We start from the raw sequence: 27,707 nt of genomic DNA on the forward strand, positions 1-27,707 counted from the left end.
GAAACAGGGTTTCTCCATGTAGTCCTGGATGCCCTGAAAATCACTCTGTAGAGTAGCCTGGCCTTGAACTCAAAATAATCCACCCACCTCTACCTCTTGAGTGCTGGGATTAAAGTTGTGAGCCACCATTGTCCAGCAAATAAAAAGTATCTTCAGTGTGTTTTTGATCCTCATTATCTGCAAATTCCTCATTTATGAATCTTTCTCCTCCCCAGAACTTATTTCGAATACTATCTCAAAAATCAATAATTTGTAATTATTCCCAGACTCTGTTGTACATATCTCTACCTAAGTTCAAAGGTGAACTTAGGGCTCTCTTTATTTTTTTGAACACTAAGACTCTGAGCAAATCTCCTGTCTAAGGACTATTTAATGTCCTTTTGTGTGCTTTTGGCTAACAATTTCTCTGTTTAAAATGGCAAGGAAAAGCAGTGCTGAAAGCTTGGCAAACACTGGCAAAGCTAGTGGTGAATGGAATGTTCCTAAATTCTGTAGTTTGTAACATGCCTCACAGAGAGAACACCCACATCAGAGAAACTGTTTTCCAATGTGAGTCTGTGCTCCTATGAACTTGGTTGTAATACCTCTGTGATGTATTTGAAGCATGGTGCCTTTAGGATATATATATATATATATATATATATATATATATATATATATATATATCCTATTATATATTATACTACATAATTACTTTTAAATTTTTAATCACCTTAAAATTAATTTTAAAGTTGAATTGAAATGATTTTAAATATAATATATACTTGTAAATATTGTATGTGTATTTTAAAACATACATATAAATAATGTCCATAATCTTAACCATGCATTTGCCTCAAAAGCACTGAATCAGTCCTAATGAGCTGCTTATTCAGGGTGCACACTTAATCATAATTATTGTGGGTGAGGAGATAGATAGTCTTCCTAGTTTGCATATTTACTTTTCAAATGTCCTGTGAAGATAATAAGAAGACTTGCACATATCCACCAGACACAGAGGATAGATCTCATTAGGGAAGCAAATGGCCAATAGGCTCATGAAATAAGGAGAAATATCTGTTCCATGACAAATGTATGGCCTTGAATAGTGAAGCTGGAACCTGGGATGCACAAACTTTGTATACATCTGGGGCTGCATGGAATTATCTTGGAGGCCACACAGACACCAACATCTTCATTAAATATGTATTGATTGCTGAGAGACAAGGTGATGGAGAGTTTGATCCATCATGGTCCTTCCTACAGTTATGAGTTTTTAAATGACTATACGTGAGATTTCTTTATTGTTGTTGTTGTTGTTGTTGTTGTTGTTATTGTTTTAAGTATAATCAGCACTTTGGGAAGAGGTTACACAGTCATGTGAGGTGTCAGGAAATGCTCCCTTCCCAATCATTCTTTCCTTGCACAATAGAATTTTCTAAGTCCTATAGATTTAATAATTATACTAAAAATTGAGGCCATGAAATTACTTAAATACAGAAAACCATTTGGGTACTGAATGTATAAGGAGCTTTAAAAATAACAGTTTATATCTACTATACATTTTCTTATTCCAAAATTTTCAGCATTGTTTTTTAAATGTTGAGATAGGGGAATGACACTGTCTGTGATGACCATATGGCATTTTATATAAAATTGTGGATTTTTGATGGCTTAGGAGTGAAAAACTGAATGACGGCTATAAACCTCCTCAGACTCCCAGATAAATGGTTGTCACAAGAAATGTGAAGGCTAACAAAGCAGAAAAATGGCAAAAGAGGGACTATGTCAGGGGATTATAGTGGGGTTTAGTGCAGAATCCTTGGCAAACAAAACTCTCATGGTTTCTTATCGTATTTCACAAGTTAGCACAAAATAGAGAAATGATTTAAAAAGCTCACTCCCCTTTCCCTCCTACTCTGATTCCCTTATCTTTTTTTCTTTCTGTCCTTTTTCCATCTTCTGAGTTTGAACAAGCTTGTTCTCTCTCTCTCTCTCTCTCTCTCTCTCTCTCTCTCTCTCTCTCTCTCTCTCTCTCTCTCTCTCTCTCTCTCTCTCTCTCTCTTTCTCTCTCTCTTTCCCTACTTTTGTCCTACCCTTACTCCTATTCCCTTCATTCACATCCCTCTGTCTCTCTCTCAATATGTGCCAAACCATATAACCCAGTTGGGGGAAGGCAATGACAACAAAAGACATCTATCTTTTCAAAAATTTTACAATCTAAAGAAGGTAATCATTATAAAGGGACAGTGAGATAATTACTCTCCCCAAGCAGAATTATTATAGGTGTTCAGAGAAGGGAGTCATTATTGTTAAATGTAAATATGGGGAAAAACAGTTACCCAAGACTTGAAAGATGATCAGAGTATCACAGTTATAAAATGGGTAAATTAGAAAGACAATGATGTCAAGACCCCCTAAGTCCAAACTTAAAATCTATGTGTTTAAATATAAATAATATGACATGATAGAATTTTCTTGATGTTATAGTTTTTTAAATTTATTTTATTAGACAGTTCCAGAAACAGGTGGAGATTGTGGCTAAGGGGTGTCTGGTTACCTCAGCCATAGCTCTCTGTAAAGATACTGGGTGCTAAAGCTCTTGGATGCTCTTGGAGCATGCCAAAATGCTAACGTCAGGGATACATTTTGCTAAGGAAATGTTATAATTAACTTCATTGGCTACTTTTATAAAAACTACTGTTTTTATTTATGAGTAAGAACATGTGCTTGCTCAACTGCATGTATACTACTTGGGTGTCATGTGTGCAGAGGACAAAAGAGGGAATCAAGTCACTTGAAACTGGTCTTTGTTAACCACCCACTCTGGGTGCTGGACACTGAACCTATGTCCTCTATGAGCACTAACCACCAAGATATCTGTCTAATCCTTCATTTAGTATAGTACATGTACTCAAATTTTAAAATTATAATTAAACATGTTTCTCATTATTGGTCTTTGTCCCCTTGGGATGACACTACAGAAGCTCATCTCAGTTTTAAGTCTACTACTGTTACATGTTTGGTCTCAATTATTCTTCTTTGTGAGCAGTTTGTTTTCAAGCAAAAGCTTCATTTGTAATGAAATTGCTTCAACAGTTCTGTATTAACGGGTTAGTAAGGTAAGAAATCAAAAACTAAAGATAAACCTACGGTAGAATATTATACAGCAGCTAAATTGTAGGATGTAAGCTAGGGGTCATAGAGACAAACTAATGCATACTTTGGATGGATAGAACAAGTCACAAATGATCTAGCATATGTTAAAACCAACTACAATGTAGAACTTGTAGGTACAGTTTACTATTTAGGCAATATTTATGAAAGCTCACACATACTTGACAGAAATGTGGGGAAAGCTAGTGAGGTAGGTGATGGGAGTGGATTTCACCCAAGACTACCTAGATTTATGTATAATAAACTCATTGTGTTGCTGCTATATTAACACACTAAGCTGAAAATGCTTCACTCTCTAATAACTCCTGATTCTCTGGCGATCCTCGGGTGAAGACAGTGTCTATGAGGAACAGAAATGAAAAGTAGCAGGGATTATACCAAATCGTATGAAACTTACAGAAATATGCAAGAAGGAGTCAGAACATCTTTTATGAGGGCATTCATTACTGATCTGGGCTCATTAAGACTCATTCTCCCAAGGCCCCAGGAAGTGAGGAGGTCTGGAGGGGTGAGAGTGAGGATGTAGGGACATCCTCATGGAGACAGGGATAGGGAATGGGGGGAAGAGGTATGGGATGTGGAACAGTTAGAGGGTGGACTGAGGGGGATAAAATCTGGGAGCCTGATATAGCTGTCTCCTGAGAGGCTCTGGCATAGCCTCACAAATACAGAGGTAGATGCTCGCAGCCAACCATTGAACTGAGGCTGAGGTCCCAGATGGAGGAGTTGGAGAAGGGACTGAAGGAGCTGAGGGGGTTTACAGCCCCATGCAGGGAGCAACAGTGTGAACTGGACAGACCCCCAGAGCTCCCAGGGACGGGACCACCAACCAAAGACAACTCATGGAGAGACCCATGGCTCCGGCCTTGTATGTGGCAGAAGATGACCTTGTTGGATTCAGCTGGAGGAGGGGCTTTTGGTCTTGTGGAGGTTCAATGCCCCAGTGTAGAGGAATGCCAGAGTGGGAAGGCAGAAGTGGGTGGGCTGGCAGGGGAACACCTTCACAGAGGCAAGGGGAGAAGGGATGGGACAGGGGGGTTTCGGAGGTGAGACCTGGAAAAGGGATAACCTTTGAAACGTAAATAAAGAAAATATCCAATAAGAAAGAAAAAGAAAAGACTCATTTATCCATTTATAAGAAATTTAGTCCACGTGGTCTGAATATGCTTTGAGTCAAACATCTTCTCAAATTACATTGAGCAGTTACAACTGGGGTCTCTCTACAGTCTCAGTGCTACAACGGTCTCACATACCCTGATCATCAGCACAGCCTTCCTGATGTCCCGAACACCATCATACACCAGGCGCGAGGCATCGATGAACTCGTTCTCCTCAAAGGGCTGAGGAACATTGGCACTCAGGGCTTCGATGGCAACCTCAACTTGTTCAGCAAAGCGTGGCATCACTGGATAAACAAAGGAAATAGCATGCAGATCAGAGAGTTTTTCTCTTACTGTCCATCATTCCAGACCTTGGACAAATTTTGTGGTGTCCTCTTGGTCCAGTTTTGAGTAGGTCTAATTCAGTGATCTTGTGTCACTTACCACAACAAGAGGGAGCAAACTGTTCCTTTTTACAAGGGAATAGTTTGCAAAACAGGACACTTATGGCAGCATCCAAGGTGGAGCAGGGTAGCAGATTTCACAATTATAGTAACCTGAGTTGCACTTCATTTTTGTTAGTTCCCACTCATGAAAATTTGCTGAAATTTTTTAATCATTCTAAGCCTGTTTTTTCATCTGTATGACAGTTGGAGTTTATATTATAATATACATAAAACAATAAGTCTTACACTGCCCTTAGAAAATATTGACAAGTATTTAATTAATCATAACAAGTATGTATTAGACCTTTGATGGGAATGCAGGAAATAAGAAATAGGGTGAGGAAGAAGGGATGCTGTGGAAGGAGGATGTAAGAGAACAAAAGGTAAACAGAACATCTCAGCCAAAAGACCTGTAGAAGAGAAGACCAATAGGCTCAAGGTAATTTGTTATATCAATATCACCTTGGTATGAAAAAAAGATACACATGTAAATTTCTAAAAAGAACTTACTTCCTTCTCTCGCCTCCTTCTCACAAGACAAGTAAACAAATAAACACACAGACACACAGACAAACACACACACATACACACACACACACACAAATCAGAAGCAGACACACATGCTTGTATGCATGCCCCTGAGATCAGCAGAAAGCAAGCTCACTGGGATATCTGAAATACTTACAGAGATTCTGGTAGCAAATATGGAAAATAGTGTTAATTTTTTTACTCTTGAAAATCATAATTCAACTTTCTCAGCTGTTATAATAACCCATCCCTATGGCAGATGTAAGCCAAAAGTACAACTCACTTTATTTACAAGGACAATAAAATAGAAACATCATTGGTCTGGGTCCATTTATGGGTTTTCATGCCTGGTTCATCTTTATGCTCACTTTCATGGTATTGGATACTTTGACATTTATTTTAATCTCTGGCGTGAGAATTTCTGCTCAATTCTTTTCTAGGGTAAGAATATCTGAGGTACATAATTCGTACAGAAGTGCACTTCTACTAGAAAAAGTCAAATGATTTTTATTTTTTAAGGAGAGGAGTGATGGGGGCAAGGAGGCATAAGCGTTCTTGCTATAATAACTATCAAACCCAAAATTGTGAGTTGGACAGTTTTCCTTTCCCAGGTGAATCATGAGTATTAGTGCCCTGCAACCACCTGAGATTTCCATAGAACCATTAAGCTGCATCGACATAGAAACAATTCTGAGGCTATTTAGCTGTATTGCTATAACTATGAATTGAAACTGAAGTGATTGGCATTCTAATTATGCTCATTAGATCAATAAGAAATGCATATATGTATCAGAGCATCACACTATGCCCCATAAATTGTGTAATTATTCCATGTCAACTCAACATAAAATTCTAGAAACCATTATTCCTAAAACCCATACATGAACCCGAGCTCTTCCAATTATCCCTTGGTGTTAAGGATGAACTTTTTTTTATGGAACTTAAAATATAGATAATTGAAATTGACCTCCTAGAGTATGAAAGTATTTTTGTATGGATTTGGCATTTAGAAATAGGTGTTTTACTTAAATAAAATCATAACTTTCTTTCTTCAGCAGAAAGTTCTTAGTTACAATAATTCCATTTTATTTGATGAGGAAACTGGCATGTTCATGGTATCAATGATTTTACAGATTTCTATGCAGCTGCTAGTAGCACTTTAGATGTACAAAATTTCCCTCACTTTCAGGATGATAAGATTACTTAGTAGGAAATGGTACCTACTGTCTGGCATGATAAGACTTGGGTTTAATCCACACAACCTATATGGTGGAGGAAAAAGCAACTCTTGCAAGCTGGCCTCTAACCTCCACATATAAGGTGTTGCATGTGCTGATAAATTACAGAATTAAATGTTTGACATTATTAATTGAAAAGATAGCAATTGTATATCATTTCATACTTATAACGGACAAAAAGTTTGAAGCATGATAGCCTTATGAAAATGTGGATGGAAATAAAACCTATCTACTGTAGCTGGGACTGAAAATACATCATCTTGGCCATCACTACCATGAAGTATGGTAAAATGACTCATTTTACTCCCAAACAGGTGGATGGGTCATAATCTAGGACATGGTCAAATATCAATTACTATAGAAATTCAGACTAGGCTGGCTGATCAGTAGTATCTTGGAGTCATATGAAATCTCTTTTGGGACTCTGTTTTTGTGGTTGTGTCTTTTTACATGAAGTGATGTAAGAGTTGAGTAGCAGAACTTATACAAAAATTAAAATGGAAAATAATTGCTCTCATGGTATCTTGTTAATAGGCCACATCTCAGACTTATCCTGATGGCTCCAACCAGACATTCTGATATCAGGAGTAACTACCATGAGATGCTTGTTCTAGGTCCATAGGCACTGCATCTGTGTAATACAAATGGACCAAAACAGGTAAATAAAAAGACAGCTAATGTAATAAAGTCCTAAAGTTAAAGCTTGTATCGGAAAAGAAAAATGAAACAAGAAATTCACTTGTGAGATAATAAAAGCATACACAAAAGAATGCAGTATGCTATTTAAACATGCATGCATTTCTATGTGTCATGCATGCCTGAAAAGCTATATCCTGTCTTCAGTACAGTGTTTCCCTTTAAGGAGGAAAAGATGGTTTCTGGTATATTAGCCTCTGTTCTGTTCTTTTTCTAGATTTATTTTAATAGTTCAAACATTTTTAAAGGAATTAAAGTTAGTCTGTAAGTCATGTATCTCTTTGTAAAATTAAGCTCTGAAAAAAATAAAAATCTATTTTATGGGCCACAGCATAATACAAAGCAGTCTGATCAATGTTATTAAAGTGAGGAAGTTGCTGAGGAATTGTGAGTGAACCGTTGTGCAGCTCTACATATTAATAAATGTCAGCTAGATAGTTGAGTTAGGTAATGCCTGCTACTTAGACTTCAACCTCTACAAACACATCTCTGTTTTTATGAATATCTTTTCTGAGTCTAACAGGGGCTAGGAAAATGTGTCATTTTCTTTCATCTGTGCGAAGTTATCCTTAAGAAATAATGGAAGCAAAAAAAATGAAGTGATGGTAAGACTTGATCTAGCTATGTTTAGACTCAAGTGAAACAAAAATATAAAAATAAAATAAAATGTAAGGAGCTATTTTGAAAAAAAATATTATTGTACATTTTGAGATTATATCACATCATTTTCCCCTTCTCTTTTCTCCCTCTGAACCCTTCCATATACCAATACTTGCTTTTTTTCTCAAATTCAGGGCCTCTTCTTTATTAATTTTTGATTTTACACACACACACACACACACACACACACACACATACACATACACACACACCACACAGAAAGAGAGAGAGAGAGACTCTTATCCCTAAATATATAAGTAAAACCTAGTTATTTCAGAAGGTATACTCAAAAAGTCTTACTACATATGTGAGGTAGCTCATGCTGCCTAAACATGAACTGAAAAAGTCAACAACAGTAGACCAGTAGACCTATTAAAGTCGACAAGGGAAAGGCCACAAGTGCTCAACCCTACACAAACAAAGAAAAAAGTGGTTTTCCCCATGGAAGAACTCCCAAACTGGTTATCTAAAACTGAATGGTCTGCCTTGGAAACATATATATGAAATAACATTATAAAGGCACTATTTTTAATGAGGAATACCCTTTGGAAGGCTAGTTTACTTGGACCTGCAGAGAAAAAGAAATCTCTCTTCTGAGACTTAGCTGGTAGATCACTGGGGTGAATGACCATATTGCTGGCCCTAGTATCCTCAGAGAAGGGAGAAACAGGAACTTTTATGAATATCAATTTTCCTAAGTTTATCCATTCAGGGCCGGGCCAGTTGCTATTTATCTTCAACATAGCTCTCTTTATACTATTCCTCCCTCCTAACTTGCTTTTCTTCTGCTTTATCTAAAGTCCTAAGTCAGGAGAGCAAGGGCTTAATAGAACAATGATCCATGATAGCTGGACCTGAGGTTCTCAGTCAGACTATGGATTCTTTGAACATCTTGATAATGTATAAAACATGTCCTCACCCCAGGAGTGATATTGAGATTAAAAAAAAAAAGTCAGAAGTAACACTGGCCTCACTTCTATCTAATTAAGACAACATCTAACACTGCCTTTGTGATTCTCACTACATATATCAACAGAGTTGCTGATGTAGGTTTATATAATTAGAAGCTTTTTTCTTTGTGAATTGCACCCAAAAATGTAGACACCACTTTGCAATTATTTATCAGCATGCTGAACTGTTCTTAATAGCTTATGCCCTGAAAGGGTGATCAAAGTTAAAAGTAAAGTTACATTCTAGCTACACTTTTGCATGCACATTGCATACTGGGCTGCAAAATAATGACCTTCTAAGAGGAATGAAATTGAAGTTAATATTGCATATAAAAATCAAGGTCATTCTATTCCAGTGCTGGTTGAGATCTAAACCATGGGTGATGATTTTGGAAATGAATCTTCCCAAGAGGCTCCAAGAGGTAAAGTTTCATAGCACAGGGCGATTCTGTTTACAGGAATGACAAGCTGTACTACAGTATGAATGGGGGTCCTGACAGGCATGAGGGAGAAGAACAAGGTTAACTGGATGCACAGCCAGACAGCCCATTGTTTCTGAGGAAGTAAGCAAACTTCTGCTCCAGTCTTAGACTTTACAGGGATCTCCAATAATGCAAATACATCTAAGCATCTGATGTTTGAATATTGTTTACTTGTTTTTCTAGTTTGATCATGCCACCAATCCCTACACATATCCAAAAATTGAAATTAGACTTAGTTTGTTGTCAAATAGGGCATTGTAGGGGGAGAGGGAAGTCATGCTGATGATCTGTCCATAAGAATTTATTCTGTCAAACAGAAATGCCTACTCTTCCTTCCCCCTGGTTAGGTAAATGTGTCCTCAATCTCCAGTTCAACTGCTGTTCTGAAACCTTCTGTAATCCCTAGACATCTGAAAACATGCACCCACTATCGTGGTAGTTGGTACACAGAAATGGGTGTTTCTATATGTCCATTAGTTTGCCTGAATCCTCCCCCAATTTTCACCCTAAGCCTCTGTCATACTTTTACAGAATGGAGAACCCATTCAGTGAGGAAAGGAAAATGGGAACCGTAAATAAGTGGTGGAGTGAAGAATTCATTTGTCCTTAAATATTTCTTAGAAAAAACAAGTCGTTTTCCCCATATTTCCTATTTATTTATGATGTTCTTAATTCCATATTGATTCAGAATCTCAACAAAGATTTTTCAGGGCCTTGAGAAAACTTGGCAGTTGTAGTCTTAGTTTGGTGTGAGGCCCTTTCAGAAAGCTGAGCTTAGGATTAAGCTTCCTTGGGAGAAATTTCATCATGACAAGGAGAAAGATGCCCACTTCTGTCCTGGATTAATTCACTAAGACCAAACAGGCAAATTTATATAGAGAAGGGTCTTCTAGGATAGTCTTGATGTCCGCCCATTCAATGGGACTGCTTTCTTTAGACAAATCTATTATAAAATTCTGAGAAAGTAGACAGAGAAGCTGTTCTAGAAACAGATCCAACTTGTTAGATGTGAATCTGTAACAAGAAAATAACATTTGTGTCAACCTATGAAACAGCTTATCAGGGCAAGGATATAATTGTAATTCCTTCCACTACCTAGAAAATGTATTGCATAGTACAACATACTTCAGATATTCTGACAACAGATGCTAACTATCTTCATAGTTGAAAATGAGTAAAGGATTAGGCATTACCAGAGGAAATGAGACTGTAAAGACTCATTCATTTGTAGAGACTCCTTGGGGCCAATGAGTATTCCCTCCAACATGGAGCTGTTTGAAAGTGTTCATAGAGAAAAAACATCCATTCTTCAAAACAGTTTCTATTAGGTATTGTCAAGGGGAAATTCAAATCATCTACAATTACATGCTAGGGAGGCTAAAAACACCAAAGGTCTAACTTTGCCCTGAGGGAACGTGCAACTGGTGCTTTCAGGGCTCAATGTATCCTTGATGGTTCTGCATAACGGTGAAGCATGCGGTGAGAAGTTGATTTGAATCTGAAGTTCAAAGTTATTACCTGTCTAGAGGTATGAACCCAAACCACACTCGTGGCCACGAGGTATTGATAAATACCCTTAACCTCAGTCAAAAATTAGAGAATACTCATACCAGCTGGTTACCCATGACACTAGTTAAGCTCTTGATAACTCTGTATCATTGGAAAACTTTCAGAGGAAGTCCCAACCTCAGACAACAAAGATAGTTTTCAAAATCATGAGTTCAGAATCCTTTTAAGAACATTGACACTGAGACCTACTGCTGATAACAATCAGTCAAAATGATTAGATCTATAAAACTTCCTTTTGAATACTGTTTTATTTTTGTTTTATTTTTTCCTATGGGTCCATGCAGTTATGGACCCATAGCTCCACTGAGTACAGATAGTCCCTTCCTGTCAGCGGATATGGACTCTTGGAGTGCCAAATTACTTGAAGACTACAGGTTCTTCCAGGTTCTGGACCTTTGACATCTAGGTTGGATTCTGCATACTTCAATCGGTTGTACATTTCATGATGGTTGGCTATGAGCTGATATAATTTGTTCTTAATTCCTATGCTAAGAAAAAAGCAATTTTTCCTAAAAATCGTAATAGAGTTTTCCCACTTTGACGTACACATTGTGTTTTTAATTGCTTGCAAGTTTTATTTCTCCACTCTGTCTATTCTCTTCTACTAAAAACCTCTTTTCTAATCACATTAAGCCAATCTTAGTCTTTCTTTACTCTATCTAGCTCTGCCAGTTTTTTCTTCCCTTCTGACCACATACCACCAGACTCTGTCTTTAGTTGATGTATCTTTTCTCTTTTAGTAATCAAGCCCCAAAGAAATAAGGTCCTTATATGTTACCATATAGTTCATGTTAATAGGATTTTTTTACTCACATGCTACCATATCTCAATCATGTTATTCATCATTGTGTCTTGCACCCTCACACACTTACCATGCATATGTGTGGTCAGACAAGATATAAGAAGCCCCCCTCCTAACATTGTCTCTTAATGTTTCTGTCTCTCAAACTTGACCCTGGGCTAGAACCACTGACACTTCTCTAAGCAACAGATTATAACAAAGGAGATAATGCAGAACTTCTGAAATAAAATTAAAGAAGTGAATGTCCATCTTACTTCCCTTTCTTGTTTGTTAGGGTGATTATTCTGAATAAAGTCAGATGTTGTCTGGTGACTGCCCCAGTTGCATAGATTTTTGTCAACTGATACAAGATTAAGTTACCTGGGAAGAGAAACCTTGATTGAAAAACATATCCCATAAGATTAACTATAGGCAAGTGTATTGGGAATTTTCTTGATTGCTAGTTAACAGATGAGGGTCCAATCCATTAACAGTGGTCTCACCCTGGGGAGATAATCCTGGGTAGTGTAAGAAAGCAGATCGTGTAAGCCATTATGAGTAGGTCAGAAGATATTGTTTCTCCATGGCTTCTGCATCAGTTCCTGTTGACAAATTCCTGCCTAGACTTCCTTCAGTGATAGACTGTGATGTGGAAGTGTACAATAAAATAAATCCTTTTGCCACAAATTACTTTGATCATGGTGTTTTATCACAATAGATATCCTAATAAAGACATAAGTCAATTTGGAATAGGCTACAATGGTGAAGGACTTAGAAAAGTCTATGGATAACAGATGCAAAGGTGTGATGCCTCAAAGGAAACACAAATCTAAGGGTTCCACACACCATGCGTATCTTTTACTTATCAATTCATGAACTGAAGCAATGGCAACACCTTGACTTCAAGCTCCTCAGAGATTCAAGTTAGCCCCCAACAAAGGTACTGAAATTCCACAACTCACAGATACTATGACAGATACTAGGACACTGTAATCATAGTACAAAGATACTAAATGTGGGTTGATATATTACACAGTAATAGCTAGCCAATAGAGCATATGCTTTGCCCAAAGGGAAAATTTACTATTAGTAAATAGCAGCTATCAGGACATGTTACATTTTTTTTTTAAATTGCAGCAGCAACACTTAATCTGGATTCAGGGTGCATTTGTCTATTCCAAGCAATTTTTCCTAATTAATTCTAATATTTGATCCTGAACTAATGTGGACTTCAGTTGGAACCAAACTGAAATAATAGAAACTGGAGAGGCAATTAAGAAATTAGGGAGGAAGTTAAAGAAACTTCCTCTGTCTAGCCCCTCTGTCAGGTAGCTCACAACCAGCTGTAACCTTAGCTCAAGAGTATCAGAACTCTTTTTTTTTTTTTTTTGCCTCTGTGGACACATGTATTCATTTGGAACACCCACACACCCACAACTCAAATATAAAAATAAAATAAATCTTTTTTTTTTAAACTGGGATAATGCCTTTTAAAAGTTGTATCTAGTTTAGAAATATATTCAAAAAGACAAGCACATGGTAATCCTGTAATATAAGCTATTTGGGAGACTGGAGAAGAAGAGTCACTTGAGTGTATGAATTCAAGACTAGGTTGTAAAAGAATATTAAAACTATGAGTGTAAATCAGACATGGAGTCACTTACCTAATCTACAATGTAGGTGAGGTAATATCCATGGACTTGGCATGGAAAAGACTTACCGTGAATGGTTCTCATAGTTGTTTTCACACTACAATCCTGCATTGGTCTACCCAACCATATCCCTTTTTATCTTTCTGACAGAATGCTTATACTCTCAGTACACACTGAATAGGACTTGAAAATCAATCTGCATGGATTTGCCACCAACAAAAAGCAGCCTTGGTGGAGAATGATGACATGGACTGGAAGGAGCACGCCATTGAGTGAGCAATCTGAACATTGGAGCTGGTACAGTTTATCTTAAAAATTGAGCTATCTCAACTATTGCTCCTCTCTTTCTTCTCTTGGACCAGTGTCACCCTATCAATGCTCATTTTTAATAAGGAGTTTCCTATAAATCTACAGACACTGTAAAACCATTCCCTCCTAGCTTTCTGTCTTATCTTGATTGCCAAGGATAATACTAAATACTGTGTTTGGTTATGGCCTCATCAGATCCATGAGAGAAAGAACGTTTCAGTGTTTACATTTGGAAAAAAATACAATGATGGCTTACAAAACACAAAAGAAGGATTCACACAGTTACTTCAGAGTAAACAAAATATCATGTTTAGGAAAACTTGCTCATTTGATCTGCAATTCATGTAAAATTATTTCTGCCTATCTCTAACTTATACCACTTTAGTTACATGCTATATTTTAATTAATAGAATTCAAATATTGATTACTTCTAAGTTATTTTTAAACATGTGGCAGAGGCAATGTGGAAACAAAACTGAAGTACCTTGTCTAAACTCAGCACTTCACTGCTAAATGTGGTATAAATTCTTAGACTCAGCACCCTGGAGGCAGAAGTAGGTTTGTGTCTGAGTTCAATGCCAGCATAGCCATGATAATATAGAAGAGTTCTAGGCTAGCCAAGAGTATACAGTGAGACCTTGTCTCCAAATAATAAATATATAAACAAGCAGATGTCCTCTGTTAACACTAATGGTACCCTAACAGCTGTCAAGAGCATGAGCAAAAGTGGCTCAACCGAGTGTATTCTTTATTCCCTCACGAATATTAATCAACTATTTCTACCTTTCCAGATAACCACAATCAATAGCCTAGCCAGTCCTCCATCACCACATCCTCTTTGGGCTTTCTTTCATCACTGTCAGTCATCTGTTCTCTCAGTGGGAGTTCCTGAAGTCTGCCATTTTCATACATTCATGTTTAGAAAATTATAATGTACATTTCAAACATCAAAACCAAATCCGAGTTCCAGAAGGCCATACATAACCCATGAGCTGAATTGTTTGATAAAAGATGAAAAAGGACTGCCTAGAAGAAGAAAACCACACACAAAAAAAGTAATTCTAAATTCCATTCACGATGACTACCCTGAGAGAATCGGGGCGCGTCCATCTGCTCTTGTCTAGACACAAATTCCTTTCCCCAAGGAAAGAAACTGCTTGCTTGGAAGGTTTTCGTATAGTTTAAAATAAGCGTTTCAAAAATAATCACAAATGGTTTATAACTCCAGGAGGAAGGATGGCACATTTAATTCTGAACCTTGAGGAATAAATAAAGAGTTGAATGCAAAGCCTTATTTAGCTTACAGTGTTCGTCAAAACCTAGCTTGATAAACACAGTTTAATTTGGCATCTGTGAGGTTTAAATACTTAGATTGCATTAAGATGCAATGAAACACTTACTGAGAATTTCTTACACATGATTTCAAAGATTCTGATTTTGATCATTAAATATGTAATTTTAAAAGAAAAGCTAAAACTTTTCAAAAGCAAGCATGGTTTCACTATGGTTTTAGTTTATATCAATAAACAATTTTGAATTTCGACTCCCATCCAACCTGTGGGAGATGAGCAGATGGTTTTAGATCTCAAGGGGTTAAAATTTGATTAAAATTAATACATATACACAGTTAAATAGATGTACAGAGGACAGAGAGAGAACAGGAAAAACATGGATATACATTTATTATAAAATATACAAATCTGTAAATTAAGGAGTTTGAGATGTCAGGCACTATAAAGGAGCCAAATAAATGATTGATGCACTAGGGAAAAATGGAAGTGGAATTGGCTGATGTGGTGAAGGGTCCAATCTTCACAGAAAAGGAAGGCATCAGCAACATAAGATGACAAGTGAAATAGAAAAGCACACCAGGACTAGATGTCATTTGACCATAACAAATAACATTTCCCCGGTTCTTATGCACATGAGCTATCTCAGGCCTCCTGGGTACATTTCTAGCTTTCTAGCTTTCCTACTCAAAACTATTTCACCATGTCTCCAGCCGTGCTCAACGGACTGCCTCCCAATGAGCAACTCTCAGCTTGGTTTTCTTCCTCTTCCTGTCAAGTTCATGTTCCTGCCATAGTGTCTTTCCTCTTGAGAGAATATGGGTGATGTGTCATATCACTGCTTCCACTTAGGAAATAGATACATGCTACCAACCCAGGGTCTGACAACATTCGAAGACCCCTCTCCTACTTCACAGGCACCACCACAGACCTTGGTCATGAGAACCATTGAAATGACAAAGCAGCATGACCCAGGACTCTGAGTCCATATTGTGGTCCATGAATGTCTAGAAATTGACACCTTACCTTTTGTGTTTTCTTTATTCCATGAATACTAATAAAGTACTCACAGACAAGAATGAATTCACAGCACAGGAGTGTACAACTGTGTGTGAGTCTTCCTGGTTGACATTACCCGATCTCCATGTGCATGCCTTGTTATGAGGCTATATTGTACTTTTTATTTTAAGTTGTATTTTCTGGGGTGGCTCTTCTACCTCTCTGCTGAGTGAGCAGGATGTGTATGAATCATAGAACTTAAAGTGAATGACTAAGCAAATAAGAGAAAAATATTTGGATGAACCCCACAATTAAGTATTTCTAGGCAAAAATTATCTGTAACCTGGTTCAAAGAGTAACTTGACAATGAAATATCCTGGACAGAGCTATCAGACTCCATTTTCCCAAGAGATACACATTATCAAACACATCACAGGGAAAACTAAATGCCAAGCTTCAGACATCTTTGAGGAAGAGTCTTAATAATCCTCTTACCTACAGGAATTTGTTTAAACTGAAGGTCACACATTTTCCCCCAGCCTAAGGAGGGAAGTGGACATTGGTAAACAGACGACTCTATAAGCTTTTGGGTTCACAAATATGTAGATTCTCCCCTATAGTGCAGCTTTCCTCTTTAGAGACAGAAGTCACCTGCCTTCATTCTATCCTGAAAGGCAGAATGCAATGCTGGGAGCAGTTGGCATAATGAGTTTATTTTTTCCTCTGCATTAGGAATCCTATATTCAGGTGCAGGAAAGATGGTACAGCAGGTAAAAGCATTTATTGCTCTTGCTCTGAATCTAGATTCAGTTCATTGCACCTGCAAGATGGTTCTCAACCATCTATAACTCTGGTTCCAGGGAATCAGATATGTCTTCTGGCCTCTGGGAGCTACTGTACACACATAGCACATATACACATATACCTACTCTCTCTTTCTCTCTCTCTCTCTCTCTCTCTCTCTCTCTCTCTCTCTCTCTCTTTCCTCCTCTCTCTCTCGCTCACACATACTCACTATATATATATATATATATATGTATATATATGTATTTAGATAAAAATGAATCCAATATTTACTTTTAAGATAAAGTAATAAATTTTATATAAAAAACAATGGACCAGTGAGATGGCTTAGCAGGCCATTGCCTCCAAACCTGACAAGCCTATCTCCATGTTCTACTTTGATATCCAGTTGCTGTCATAAACACTGTGACCAAAAGAAACTTAAGGACAATGGGGTGTATTTTAGCTTACTTTTTTCAGTCCATCATCTAGGGAAGCCAAGGCAAGAACCCAAGATAAGAACTTGCACACAAGAACTGAAGCTGTGACCACAGAAGAATTCCACTTACTGGTTTGCTTCTCCTGGCTTGTTCAGCTAGCCTTTACATATAGCTCAAATTCACCTATCTAGGGTTGGGACCTTTACCATCCATCAACTATCAAGTAAATGCTCTCCAAAATATGCCCACAGGCAAGGTAATGGAAGCAACCCTTCAGTTGATTTTGCATCTTCCCAGGTGTGTCTAGGTTTGTACAGAAACTACTATATCCCAGAATGCTCATAGTAGAAAGAGAACCAACTCCTGCAAGTAGTCCTCTGACCTACCTCATTGTGCTGTGTTCATTCTTGTGCATGTATATGCATAAAATATGCTGGAAAGCCAAAAAACATCTATCATTCAAATCTCTGCAACATGTACAACTTGAAGGTATCTATCATTTGGGAAAGGTAGAAAGACAAATCGCATGTTACCTCTTTAAAGATTATCTAGTGATTGAAATTTCTTCTTCCTTCCGTATTTGTTCTCACCACGACAAATACTAGAGCTACCTGCAAGTAACACATTTACTCCACATCACCATCATTTTGACCTTTCAGGAGAGAATAAAATGCTTTACACTAGTAGTAATGGTTATGTTAAAATACATTTAAAATATATTAGGATGTCTAGGCTGAGCAATGTCGGTCATAATAGCTTCTGTTGAAATCCATTACTTTCATAACCTAATTTGAAGGTCACCAATAGAGAATTGACTTATATTTTAATGGTCGTCTCTAACATTTCTGCCTTTCCAATAAGATACCCCACCAACTTATTCTGAAGTTGACCTCCTTTTGTACTCTTCCTGCTAAAATCCAGCTACAAAGATAAGGCAGGTCATCTAAATCTGCTCAATCATAAAACATAATCCCAATAAATGTGTCTAAAAAAACAGTAAGAATGATTATCATGAATATGAAGAAAGTAAAAGGAAACAAAATCTAGAGCTATGAGGCTAGGGGTGCTGGTAGACATAATCTCCTCTACACAAAAGAAGTTCAACAGATATATATATATAATATATATATATATATATATATATATCCATATGCATATGCATATGCATATCATATATAGAAAGACAGAGCTATAAGTAGAGGTGTAGATAGATGATAGATAGATAGATAGATAGATAGATAGATAGATAGATAGATACAAGTACTAATATGATCAGCCCATCACAAGGAATGGATAAGCGCATGAAAAGCAGCCTCTCTGAATTGAACATGGTCTAAGTACATCCCGTATCTTGAAGAGCATATACTTAATGTAAAGGCACTGATAAAAGTATTCATTGTTTCTAGCTGAGACTAGAGTTATATATTAAAGGATATGTTCAATACAGGATATTCTCAACAAACAGATGTTGAGGAGGAGGAAATTCAGAATATTACAGGGACAATAGTGGGAGACATGTGGATGTGTTTTGCTGGGAGAAAAATGAGGCTCTCATCCAGAGGGGGAAGAAGCTTTAAACAGAAGATTTAGCAGTGATTGGTCATGGTGACGACAGAAATTCAGAAGGCACGGACAGCACTGTACTTATTCCAAGCTTTATAACATTGACCATGACCAACACAGAAAACTTATCCCAGGAGCATTAACGAATTTGGTTACTATTGATGTCAGTAAGCAGCAGCAAGGTGCTAGAGTTTTATGAACCCCATCCTGAATCCACTCTAGTGTCGCTAACTGGTCTAAATGAATAATCTTAAATACAATTTCTAGTTTAAGTGCTATTTGCTGGTCCTTTTATATTTTCTATAGAAAGCAAACAGAATCATTTCAAAACTCTTACATCTTTGAAAGTTTAAGCTTATGTTAGTAAAACATAATGTTGGATATCAGAACATTTATATACATTCACAACACATGTTCTGGTCATGTTCACTCACAGTAACTTCCCTTGCCCCATCCTCCCCATTCTCTTCCTCTTCCTACTGCCCCTTCTATTATTTAAATTTAGGTTATAAAGCATGTAATTATATTATGCCATTACTCTATCACACATATTATCTAAAATAATAGAATTTTAATCTCTTCTCAAATGTAATTAGTAAGATAGAGTGATCATTTATTGTCTGTGGGGATTCAAGAGACAGAAATAAATCAGCAATGCAGCCCTTGCCACTGGGCACAGGGCCCTGGCAAGGCTTCTTAAAATGAGAAGAAAAACAAAAATAAAAACAAAACAAAGATAAAAAGCAGATTTCTTCTCAATTAGTGAATCTCTCTCTCTCTCTCTCTCTCTCTCTCTCTCTCTCTCTCTCTCTCTCTCTCTCTCTCTCTCTCTCTGTTTCTCTGTCCCTGTCTCTCTGTCTCTATCTCTCTGTCTCCCTCTGTCTCTGTCTCTCGGTCTCTCTCTGTCTCTCTCGGTCTCTCTCTGTCTCTCTGTCTGACTTTGTCTCTGTCTCTGCCTGTCTCTCTCTGTCTCTCTGTCTCTTAGTCTCTCTCTCTGTCTCTCTCGCTCTCTTTCTCTCTCTCATACCTCCTCTCAGAACAAGAAACATCTGACAGATTGCCAAAGCTCTCTCTACTCTCTTAATCCTATTACATACATGTTCTCTACATGTCCCTAAACACATGCATGAGCTCTCGGTTTTACAAAAGTGACATTTTTAAATAATCTGATTAGTGTGGAAGGAGCTACTCTGCTTATAACTAAATATGCCAGTACTGGGTGCACTTGTGGCCCCTGTGCCTCCTGCATCAGCCTGCCTTTGGAAATGAGAAGTCAGAAGATGAGTCTGGTTGACTATGCAACCACTACCTAGCTGTTGGCAATCTGTTATAATTCAGGTTTTATTGACTGGGGCCAGGAAATATGCCAATTAAGTATTTAATAGGCCTGCTGCAGCTTTCTGCTATTGTGCCTTCATCAACCCATATTACCTTAATCAGAAAGAGGTAAATTTTCAATGTAATGAACCCCTACAACTTTACCATACTAGAATCCACAAAATGATTTTCTTAAATTTAACTCAGTGTTCATAATAACACAGAAATTACCCTTAAGTGAAAAACATTGACACTGTTGAGGAAGGGAAATGATTTGTGGAAAAAAAGCTGCAGATGAGTCTGTCGCTCTTAGAGTACCTGCCCATTTCCTAGGCACATAGTAAAAGCAGTCAGGTAGTACAATGAGCATCTCCCTACAGCCAAGTGCCCTGCATACATCCCTATGTGTAAGTGGTCCAAACTTGTGAACATTTCTTCCAGCCATATACCAGTTTGGTCAACTTCTGAAAACTCTGTCTTTGACTAAAACCTCTTTCTCATATACCTCATGCTGCAACACTTCTTATAGCCTGTGTCTGTATTGAGATATTTCTTTTACCCCACTTATATTTGTGTCTGTTAAGGGATATTTGTGGCTACCTTGCAATAGTGTATCATAATAATTTTTGTTTACCCAATCTAGCCCCATTCCAGGATACCTGGCAATGTCTACAGACATTTTGTCTATAGGAATTCAGGGTAGTAAGGGGAGGAGATGCTCCAAACATCTAGAAGGTCACTGCCAGAGATTCTGTTGACTATTCTACAGTGTACAAAGAATTCTGTCACCAACCTCAAAGACGAATGTAACTGTAATTTTTTAAAACCTATTTAATGATGGTCTTCACACATTTTAACCTCTCTTTTAGTCCACCACCTACCAGAGGTAGTTGAAAAGAAAGGATATCGGGGAAATGTTTAGAAAGTTTCTTTTGAGCAACTCTTGTCTGTTTTGTCTGGAAATCAGCAGTTCAGTTCACAGGTTAATACATACTTCATGTATATACCTATAGTACAATGTGGTAGAGCAGAATATCAAATATGAATCAGCAGCAGCAGCACCCTGGCTTTAGCCTTGGCTTGAGTCACCAGGAGAGCCCAGAGCCCAGAAGTTCTCAGCTGTGCCTCTATCAGGGAAGTGGAGATCAGTGAAGACACAAGACCTACCAGCATTGTACAGCTGTGTAAGCTCTATGAGCAAGCCTAGCCCAGCCTCTGTCATTGTCCAACAAGTCCTATTTGTATCCTCCAAACATCACATGTCTTCTATGGGTCTTCTTTCAACATGTGTCTTGCCTCAACACATGAATCTGTTTTAGCTGACATCACTCTGTCAATCAGCCAAATTCTCCAAGAGTGACAGGATACTACAACACACCACCAGAAGTTTTTTGGTGTATTTCTCTCTATGGAGTCCAAACAAATGGAGCTCAACTACTCAATGGAAGGCAGACCAATATATGCATGTTATTTTTTTATTTTTTAAGTATATTCGGTTCACAGGAGCAACCTCGATATGCATGTAAACTTTTCCATTTCTTCTCATTTTTCAGAGAAAATGGCCACGATTTGTACTTTGTAGCTTTGGTTTTCCTTTTCTTTTTGTTTTTCTTTGATGCTTCCAGGCTAACAAAGTCTTTGTAAATATTTTTTTTCCAAGCAAGACAAACATACTTCTATTGACATGTATTTTCATGTACCACTTTGGACCACAGCACTGTGTGATCATTAAAAATATCTATTTTTAAATGTCTGATTGTTTCCAAAGTCAATATGCAAACTCCTTGGCAGGGCTGTCATTGGGGTTGGAAAGACAAGATATTTGTGTCTACGTTTGATCCAATTCAGTAATAATTCTCAGCACTATCAGAAACAAAGATTTCTCTTTATTCTCTCCTCAAGTTTTCTCTCATTTCTCGGATATTCCAAGCCTTCAACATGCAAACAAGCAAAGGATGAGGTTCTTAAGTGATTGACACAATAGAAAAGACTATTTCACACACACACACACACACACACACACACACACCACACACATTCACACGCACACGCACATTTTTTGATATACTTTTCAAAGTTGTAGGATGTCTTGCTAGCTTAGTGCCAGAATGTCATTTCCCACCCCAATGTTCCAGAGAGCTACAAGAAGATCCTAGAAGTAACTGCTCCTTCCTGTGGAAAGTGGATGAAATCCTGAGTGAATGTGCATTATGGACATGAGCATGGCCTTATACTCAATACCTCAGAGTCAAAGGAATCATGAGATGTTCCAAGATTAAGATCATGGCAGTGGCAAGACCTTCCCTTGGTCTGAGTATGGATGCTGCTGATAAATGGGTGAGCTTTAGCTAAAAAGCCTCACATTCAAAAAATATCAACTTATATCAGAGATGAGAGCATGATCATAACCCCCTACAGAGATATTCCTTCAATAAAGACTAACCCAACACCTCATTTATGCCTTATATGTTCTTAATTTTCTGTTGTTCCTTGTCATCTTTTTAGGACTCAGCTGCACAAGGTACCTTACTTGAGCCCCAGTGGACAGAACATGAGTCAAATGAGGACATTCAAGGCTGGGTATACAGTCAAAGGCTAACCCCTCTCAGTAGTGCTGCCAGGTTTCTCTGAGCATCCCCCAGCTATTCTTCTAGAACTTCTAGAATCCTCAGTGGTTTATCCCAGTGTCATCTTCTTAGTTCAATTCTCTCAAGAAATTAATGAAATTATGCTTTAGAGATTCACACTTAAACCAACTCCCAGTCTAGCTTTGAGACTGCCTGTCTCTTAGCAGGTTCCACATGTCTACTCTCTCATCTGTAATTTGGGAAAAATCGAAATTTCTTTGCCTAGTTCCTAAAATCCTTGTGAGGATCAAATAATATTACACTTAAAAATGACAAAATAATATATATACATGGAAAGCAATACAATTGTTTTTCTCCTGTAATTCAAATCCAAACTCAAGAAACAAGAACATGCACATTTTTCACACCTCTCATGATACATCCCAACTAGACCAATCAAAGATGGTAAAAGATAATGTAACTGCTGTGTTCAGATACAGAAATCAATCATAGCACTGATATTTGGGGAAGATGCAACATCCATATTTACCTGTTTCTGAAAGCAATTTTGTGGCTTCCAGCACTTTCTCTGTATATACCCCAGCTTCATAGTTCTCCATCTCTGCATTGATGATGTGAATGACCCGGGCTGCTCGGCCCCGTATGGCCCCAGCTGTGCGATCCAGTGTGTCCACGTCACCCTCTTGCAGGGCAATCACACATTTGTTCACATCCTCCAAGATATGGTTTTCTGTGAAGAAGGCACACACACATTTATATGATCTTGTACTACTAACAACATAACGATCAGTCTAAAACCATTTCAGCAATTCCCATGAGTCCTCATTTTACAAATCAAATTGAATAACCATTAACATGAACCAGTGGCTGTGCTGGTTACTTTTTGTCAACTTAACTCATGGGGGTAGAGGGATCCTCAGGGGAGGGGGAATGGCCTCCATTGGATTGGCTTCTGTGTATAACTATGGAGCATTTCCAGAACTGAGTGTTGATGTGGGAGGGCCCAGCCCACCTTAAGCAGTGCAACCCCTGGGTTATATAATTGGTCCTAGGTTATATAATTGTGGAGACAAGGTAAGCAAGCAAGCATGCAGCTTGTAGTTTGCTTCATGAACAGTGGTTGAGTTTTTACTCCCAGGTTCCTACTTTGAATGTCTGTCCAGACTTCCCCCATAAGAATGCACTAGAATTGGGATTGGCAAGTCAAAGAAATCCTCACCTCCTTAAAATGGTTTTATTCGGTGTTGTTATCATAGCAATAGAAAACCAAACTAAGACAGCTTTGAGCCCTGGGAAAGGGAGTTTCAAATACATTCTCAAGGGATGCTAATAGGGATGGTGGAGGCAACACCACAGTTTGACACCTACTGATGAAATAGTAATCCCTTGTTTTGAGGCTTACTGATAGGGGCCGGGTCTTTTGAGAGGTGATGACAGGGATTGGAAAGATAACTCAGCAGTCGAGTGCTTGCAGATCTTAAAGTGAATGAACCCTGGTTCAATGTAGATCATCCATATTAGCTGGCTTACAACAATCATTAACTCCAACCCCAAGGAGTCCAACATTCTTTTCTGGCCTTTACAAGCAACCACATATTCATGGTGCACTCATATACACTCAGGCACATACATGTCCGTATGAAATAAAAATAAATGAGGGTCGGGAGTCTTGACAGCTAATAAAATGTCAATCTGACCTGGAAATATTATCCCTACCTTAATAAAACTGAAGTTTTAGATGCATGAATGAATAGTTGACCATCTTCTATTGAGGAACTACCTAAATGTCAGTGTAAGACATATCAGATGGAAGATACAGTCACAGAGAAAATGAATTCGGGGGAAAGATCATAAAATTCCCTTCAATTATAAGCAAGCCAGTCTTTAGTGTTATATCAGATTACAATCAAGGCAAACACTATTCTCCTGTCACGGACCACACAGTAGGAAACAAGCAAGCAGGAGTGGAGCTGCCCCTCTAGAGAAACACACACTTTCACAGTAGAGCGAGTAGGTCCTATTTCATTTCCCTGTCTAATGTTGGACTGTCCTTATGTCCTTTGAGTATTTCTTAAAAGCAAAATTCCAAGGAAATACTCAAAATTTTAGTGCTCTAAAGAAAAATGAAAATAACTTTAAGCTAAAAATTATACACACACACAGATGCACACATACAACTGTAAAAATAAGTGACCAAATGCTCATGCCTCCAATTCACAAACTGAAATCTCAAGCATAGATTTAAGCATTTTCATTATTCTTATGCTGTAATTTATACTTAAAACTGAGAAAGGCCAGTGAGACACCCCAGACCTGTTAAACCATTTCCCACCAAGCCTGGTGGTCTGCTGCATTCTATGCTGGAAACCCACACGAGGAAAAGACTCCTGGAAGTTGGGCTCAGACACCTATACATGCACACAAACAGATGATAGACATATAGGTGGATACATAGATTGATGGGTAGATAGATAGATAGATACCAAATAGGTAGATAGATGAATGGATAGATAGATAAACAAAATAGTTAAATGAATGGTTAAACACATAAGTAGTTAAATAGAAGAGAAGAAGTAGAAAGCAGATATGTAAATTGTAAGGCTATTTTATAGTTTTTATTTTTATGTATTAATTTGTGGTAGTGAAGATTGAACCTAGGTTATTACTTTTATTCTTTTGTGTGTGTGTGTGTGTGTGTGTGTGTGTGTGTATTTTGGTTTTCAATTTTGAGAAAAAGTTCCACTTAGATGTTCATGATGCTCTTGAGCTTATTCCAAGGCAGATCTTGAACTCAGGACTTTCCTGACTTAGAGTCTTAAGAACTGTGATTACAGACCCACATGTCCAGGCTTGAATGAAGTCATCACATAGTCTGAGATCCAACATTAAGAAATAAAACCTTAAGCCGGGTGCACACCTTTAGTCTCAGCACTTGGGAGGCAGAGGCAGGTGGATTTCTGAGTTCAAAGCCAGCCTGGTCTACAGAGTGTGTTCCAGGACAGCCAGGGCTATACAGAGAAACCCTGTCTCAAATAACAAAAAGAAAAAAAAGAAAAAAAAAAAAGAAAAAGAGAAGAAGAAAGAAAGAAAGGAAGGAAGGAAGGAAGAAAGAAAGAAAAACTTGAGGAGGTAATCCAGTGCTGAGGGCTAAGCCCCTGTAAGGGAATAGCATCTCTTCTAAGAGATGTGCCAGGGAGATGCTGCCTCTCTTCTCTTACAGCATGGAGAATCAGTGAGTTCAATTGTCTAGGAGGGGGCAATTCTTACAAGCACCTTTATCTTGGACTTTCTAGCCTCTGATACTGTGAAAAACAGATGACTGGTTTCTAATTCTGCTCTAGCACTGAACAGACTAAGATGAACATAAAACACACACACTCACACACACACACACACACACACACACACACACACACACACACTCACACACACACACACACACACACACACACACACACGAGCACATGCTTTCAACAGAGCTAGCCTGTTCATCATTGTCCAAAGTAGTCTGCTAACCTTTTAAAATTATAGCAACCAAATTCAATCCCTATTAGGAGGTTTGGATTATTAGCTATCTACAAAGTTTCTATGGCTACTTCTGATTTCCAAGTTCCTAAAGGAGGAGAATTGAAATGAGTATCCGGCAAATCCGAAGCTCCAATGGAGAATTCTTTCTTTCGTTCTTAAAACCAAGCACTCATCGCACATGAAAACACAGAGCTTGCGGCAGCAGTACACATAAAACCTGTCCAAGTTCAACTCAGACAGGATCGTGCACTGTAAAGGGGAAAGTGGACTCAAGGTTCCCCGGGCAACCAAGAAGCTATTTGCTATTGATACATTCTGGCAAAGGGAAAAATCAGTTTAGTCAAATGGAGTGTCACTGGGTATAGGAACCACATTCCAGAGCTGGGCCCATGACTAGGATCAGTAGGCTACCACACAATGGACTCCATGTTTTCTGTGTGTAAAGAAGAGAGGGTTTGTTTGGTTTGGTTCTATTTCATTTGTTTGTTTGTTTTTCATTTTGTTTTGGGCACTTTTTGTCTTATTTGCTTTTTGTCTTTTCTGTTTCAGGGGGTTGTGAGGGAGAGAGGAAGAACATGGAGTTCAGTGGGAGGATAGTGAGGAGTAGGGGAACATAAACAAAATATGTTGCATAAAAATTAATAAGAAATTTTAATAAAAATCAGCATGAGGAGATAGGTGTATGCTCCTTTAGGAGACTAAAGGAGCTGCTAGGTATGATCTACTATTCACAAAACATCAATTTTGATCTCACTTTATATTGTCCCACTCAAATAATCCTGTTACTTTTCTAGTTTATTAAGTTTTTTTATTGTTTTTGTGTCTGGGAGGGAAATCAAGCCACAGCATGTGTGAGGTCAGATGACAACTCTGGACTCCGTTCTCTCCTACCTTTGCTTGGGCTGGAACTCAGGTCACCAGGCTTGTGCAGCAAGTGTCATTTTCTGCTAAGCCATCCTGCCTATGCTAAGTTTCTGGTTTCTACAGTCCTTTGTTCTTTACTTTCAGTTATAACTTAGAAAGAAAAAATGATAAAGGCTGGCTAGTAGTCAGTTTTCTCAAACATACAAAAAGCAAACTTTTGTGGTGCTGATTTTTTTCTGGAGTGAAACAGCCAAAGCTATAAAAAATGTTGATGGAGGGAGGTTTTTATTTTTATTAAGGAACTCCCCATAACCATCCCTCTCTAGGATCCTGACCTCCTATTGTGAACTCCCCTGAGCAGCCACCTTAGGAAAAGGCTGACTCAAAAGAAAGTTTGTAGGATAATTTAAATACGAAATGCTGACTGTCAGTAGCCTTCTTCTGTACAGGGATGGATTCATTGAAACAATCACGCATTGTCCTAGCCCCTGGAAAGGAGCAACTAGATACTGTGTAAAACATGGTTTCCTATTTCATACTTCTGGACTTGATACATCACTGTAAGAACAGGGTAGCTGTTGATTTCCTATATAATTGGAAGAGATGATGTTTGCAGAGATGTAGGCTGTTTGTAACAGACTACAGAACAGAGAAGGCTGATAACTATGCTGTTACTCTCTCTGCAACTAATACTTTTACAAAAATCTGCAAAGTCCATTTATGACCCAATAAATTATATTGGTATCAAAGGCTTTAAAAATAATGATCT

At 38.0% G+C, this 27,707-nt stretch overlaps 1 protein-coding gene and 1 long non-coding RNA gene across 7 annotated transcripts in view; one reads left to right on the top strand and one right to left on the bottom strand.

Annotated features, from left to right (window-relative positions):
* The window catches only part of LOC116099103, a 59,319-nt gene extending 45,633 nt beyond the window's left edge, over positions 1–13,686 (top strand). For all 4 annotated transcript variants that reach the window (XR_004122076.1, XR_004122078.1, XR_004122077.1 and 1 more), the window contains 2 exons: positions 7,003–7,126; positions 13,409–13,686. This is a non-coding gene — a long non-coding RNA (uncharacterized LOC116099103). The remainder of the gene's footprint in view (positions 1–7,002; positions 7,127–13,408) is intronic.
* The window catches only part of Ctnna2 (catenin alpha 2), a 1,113,581-nt gene that overhangs the window by 67,991 nt on the left and 1,017,883 nt on the right, over positions 1–27,707 (bottom strand). For all 3 annotated transcript variants that reach the window (XM_031382231.1, XM_031382233.1, XM_031382232.1), the window contains 2 exons: positions 23,076–23,276; positions 4,410–4,561 (listed from right to left, as the gene is read on the bottom strand). In XM_031382231.1, the coding sequence (XP_031238091.1) occupies positions 4,410–4,561; positions 23,076–23,276 (353 nt within the window). The remainder of the gene's footprint in view (positions 1–4,409; positions 4,562–23,075; positions 23,277–27,707) is intronic.

The sequence above is a fragment of the Mastomys coucha genome, unplaced genomic scaffold, assembly GCF_008632895.1.
Source record: "Mastomys coucha isolate ucsf_1 unplaced genomic scaffold, UCSF_Mcou_1 pScaffold20, whole genome shotgun sequence".
In the NCBI taxonomy this organism is placed as follows: Eukaryota; Metazoa; Chordata; class Mammalia; order Rodentia; family Muridae; genus Mastomys; species Mastomys coucha.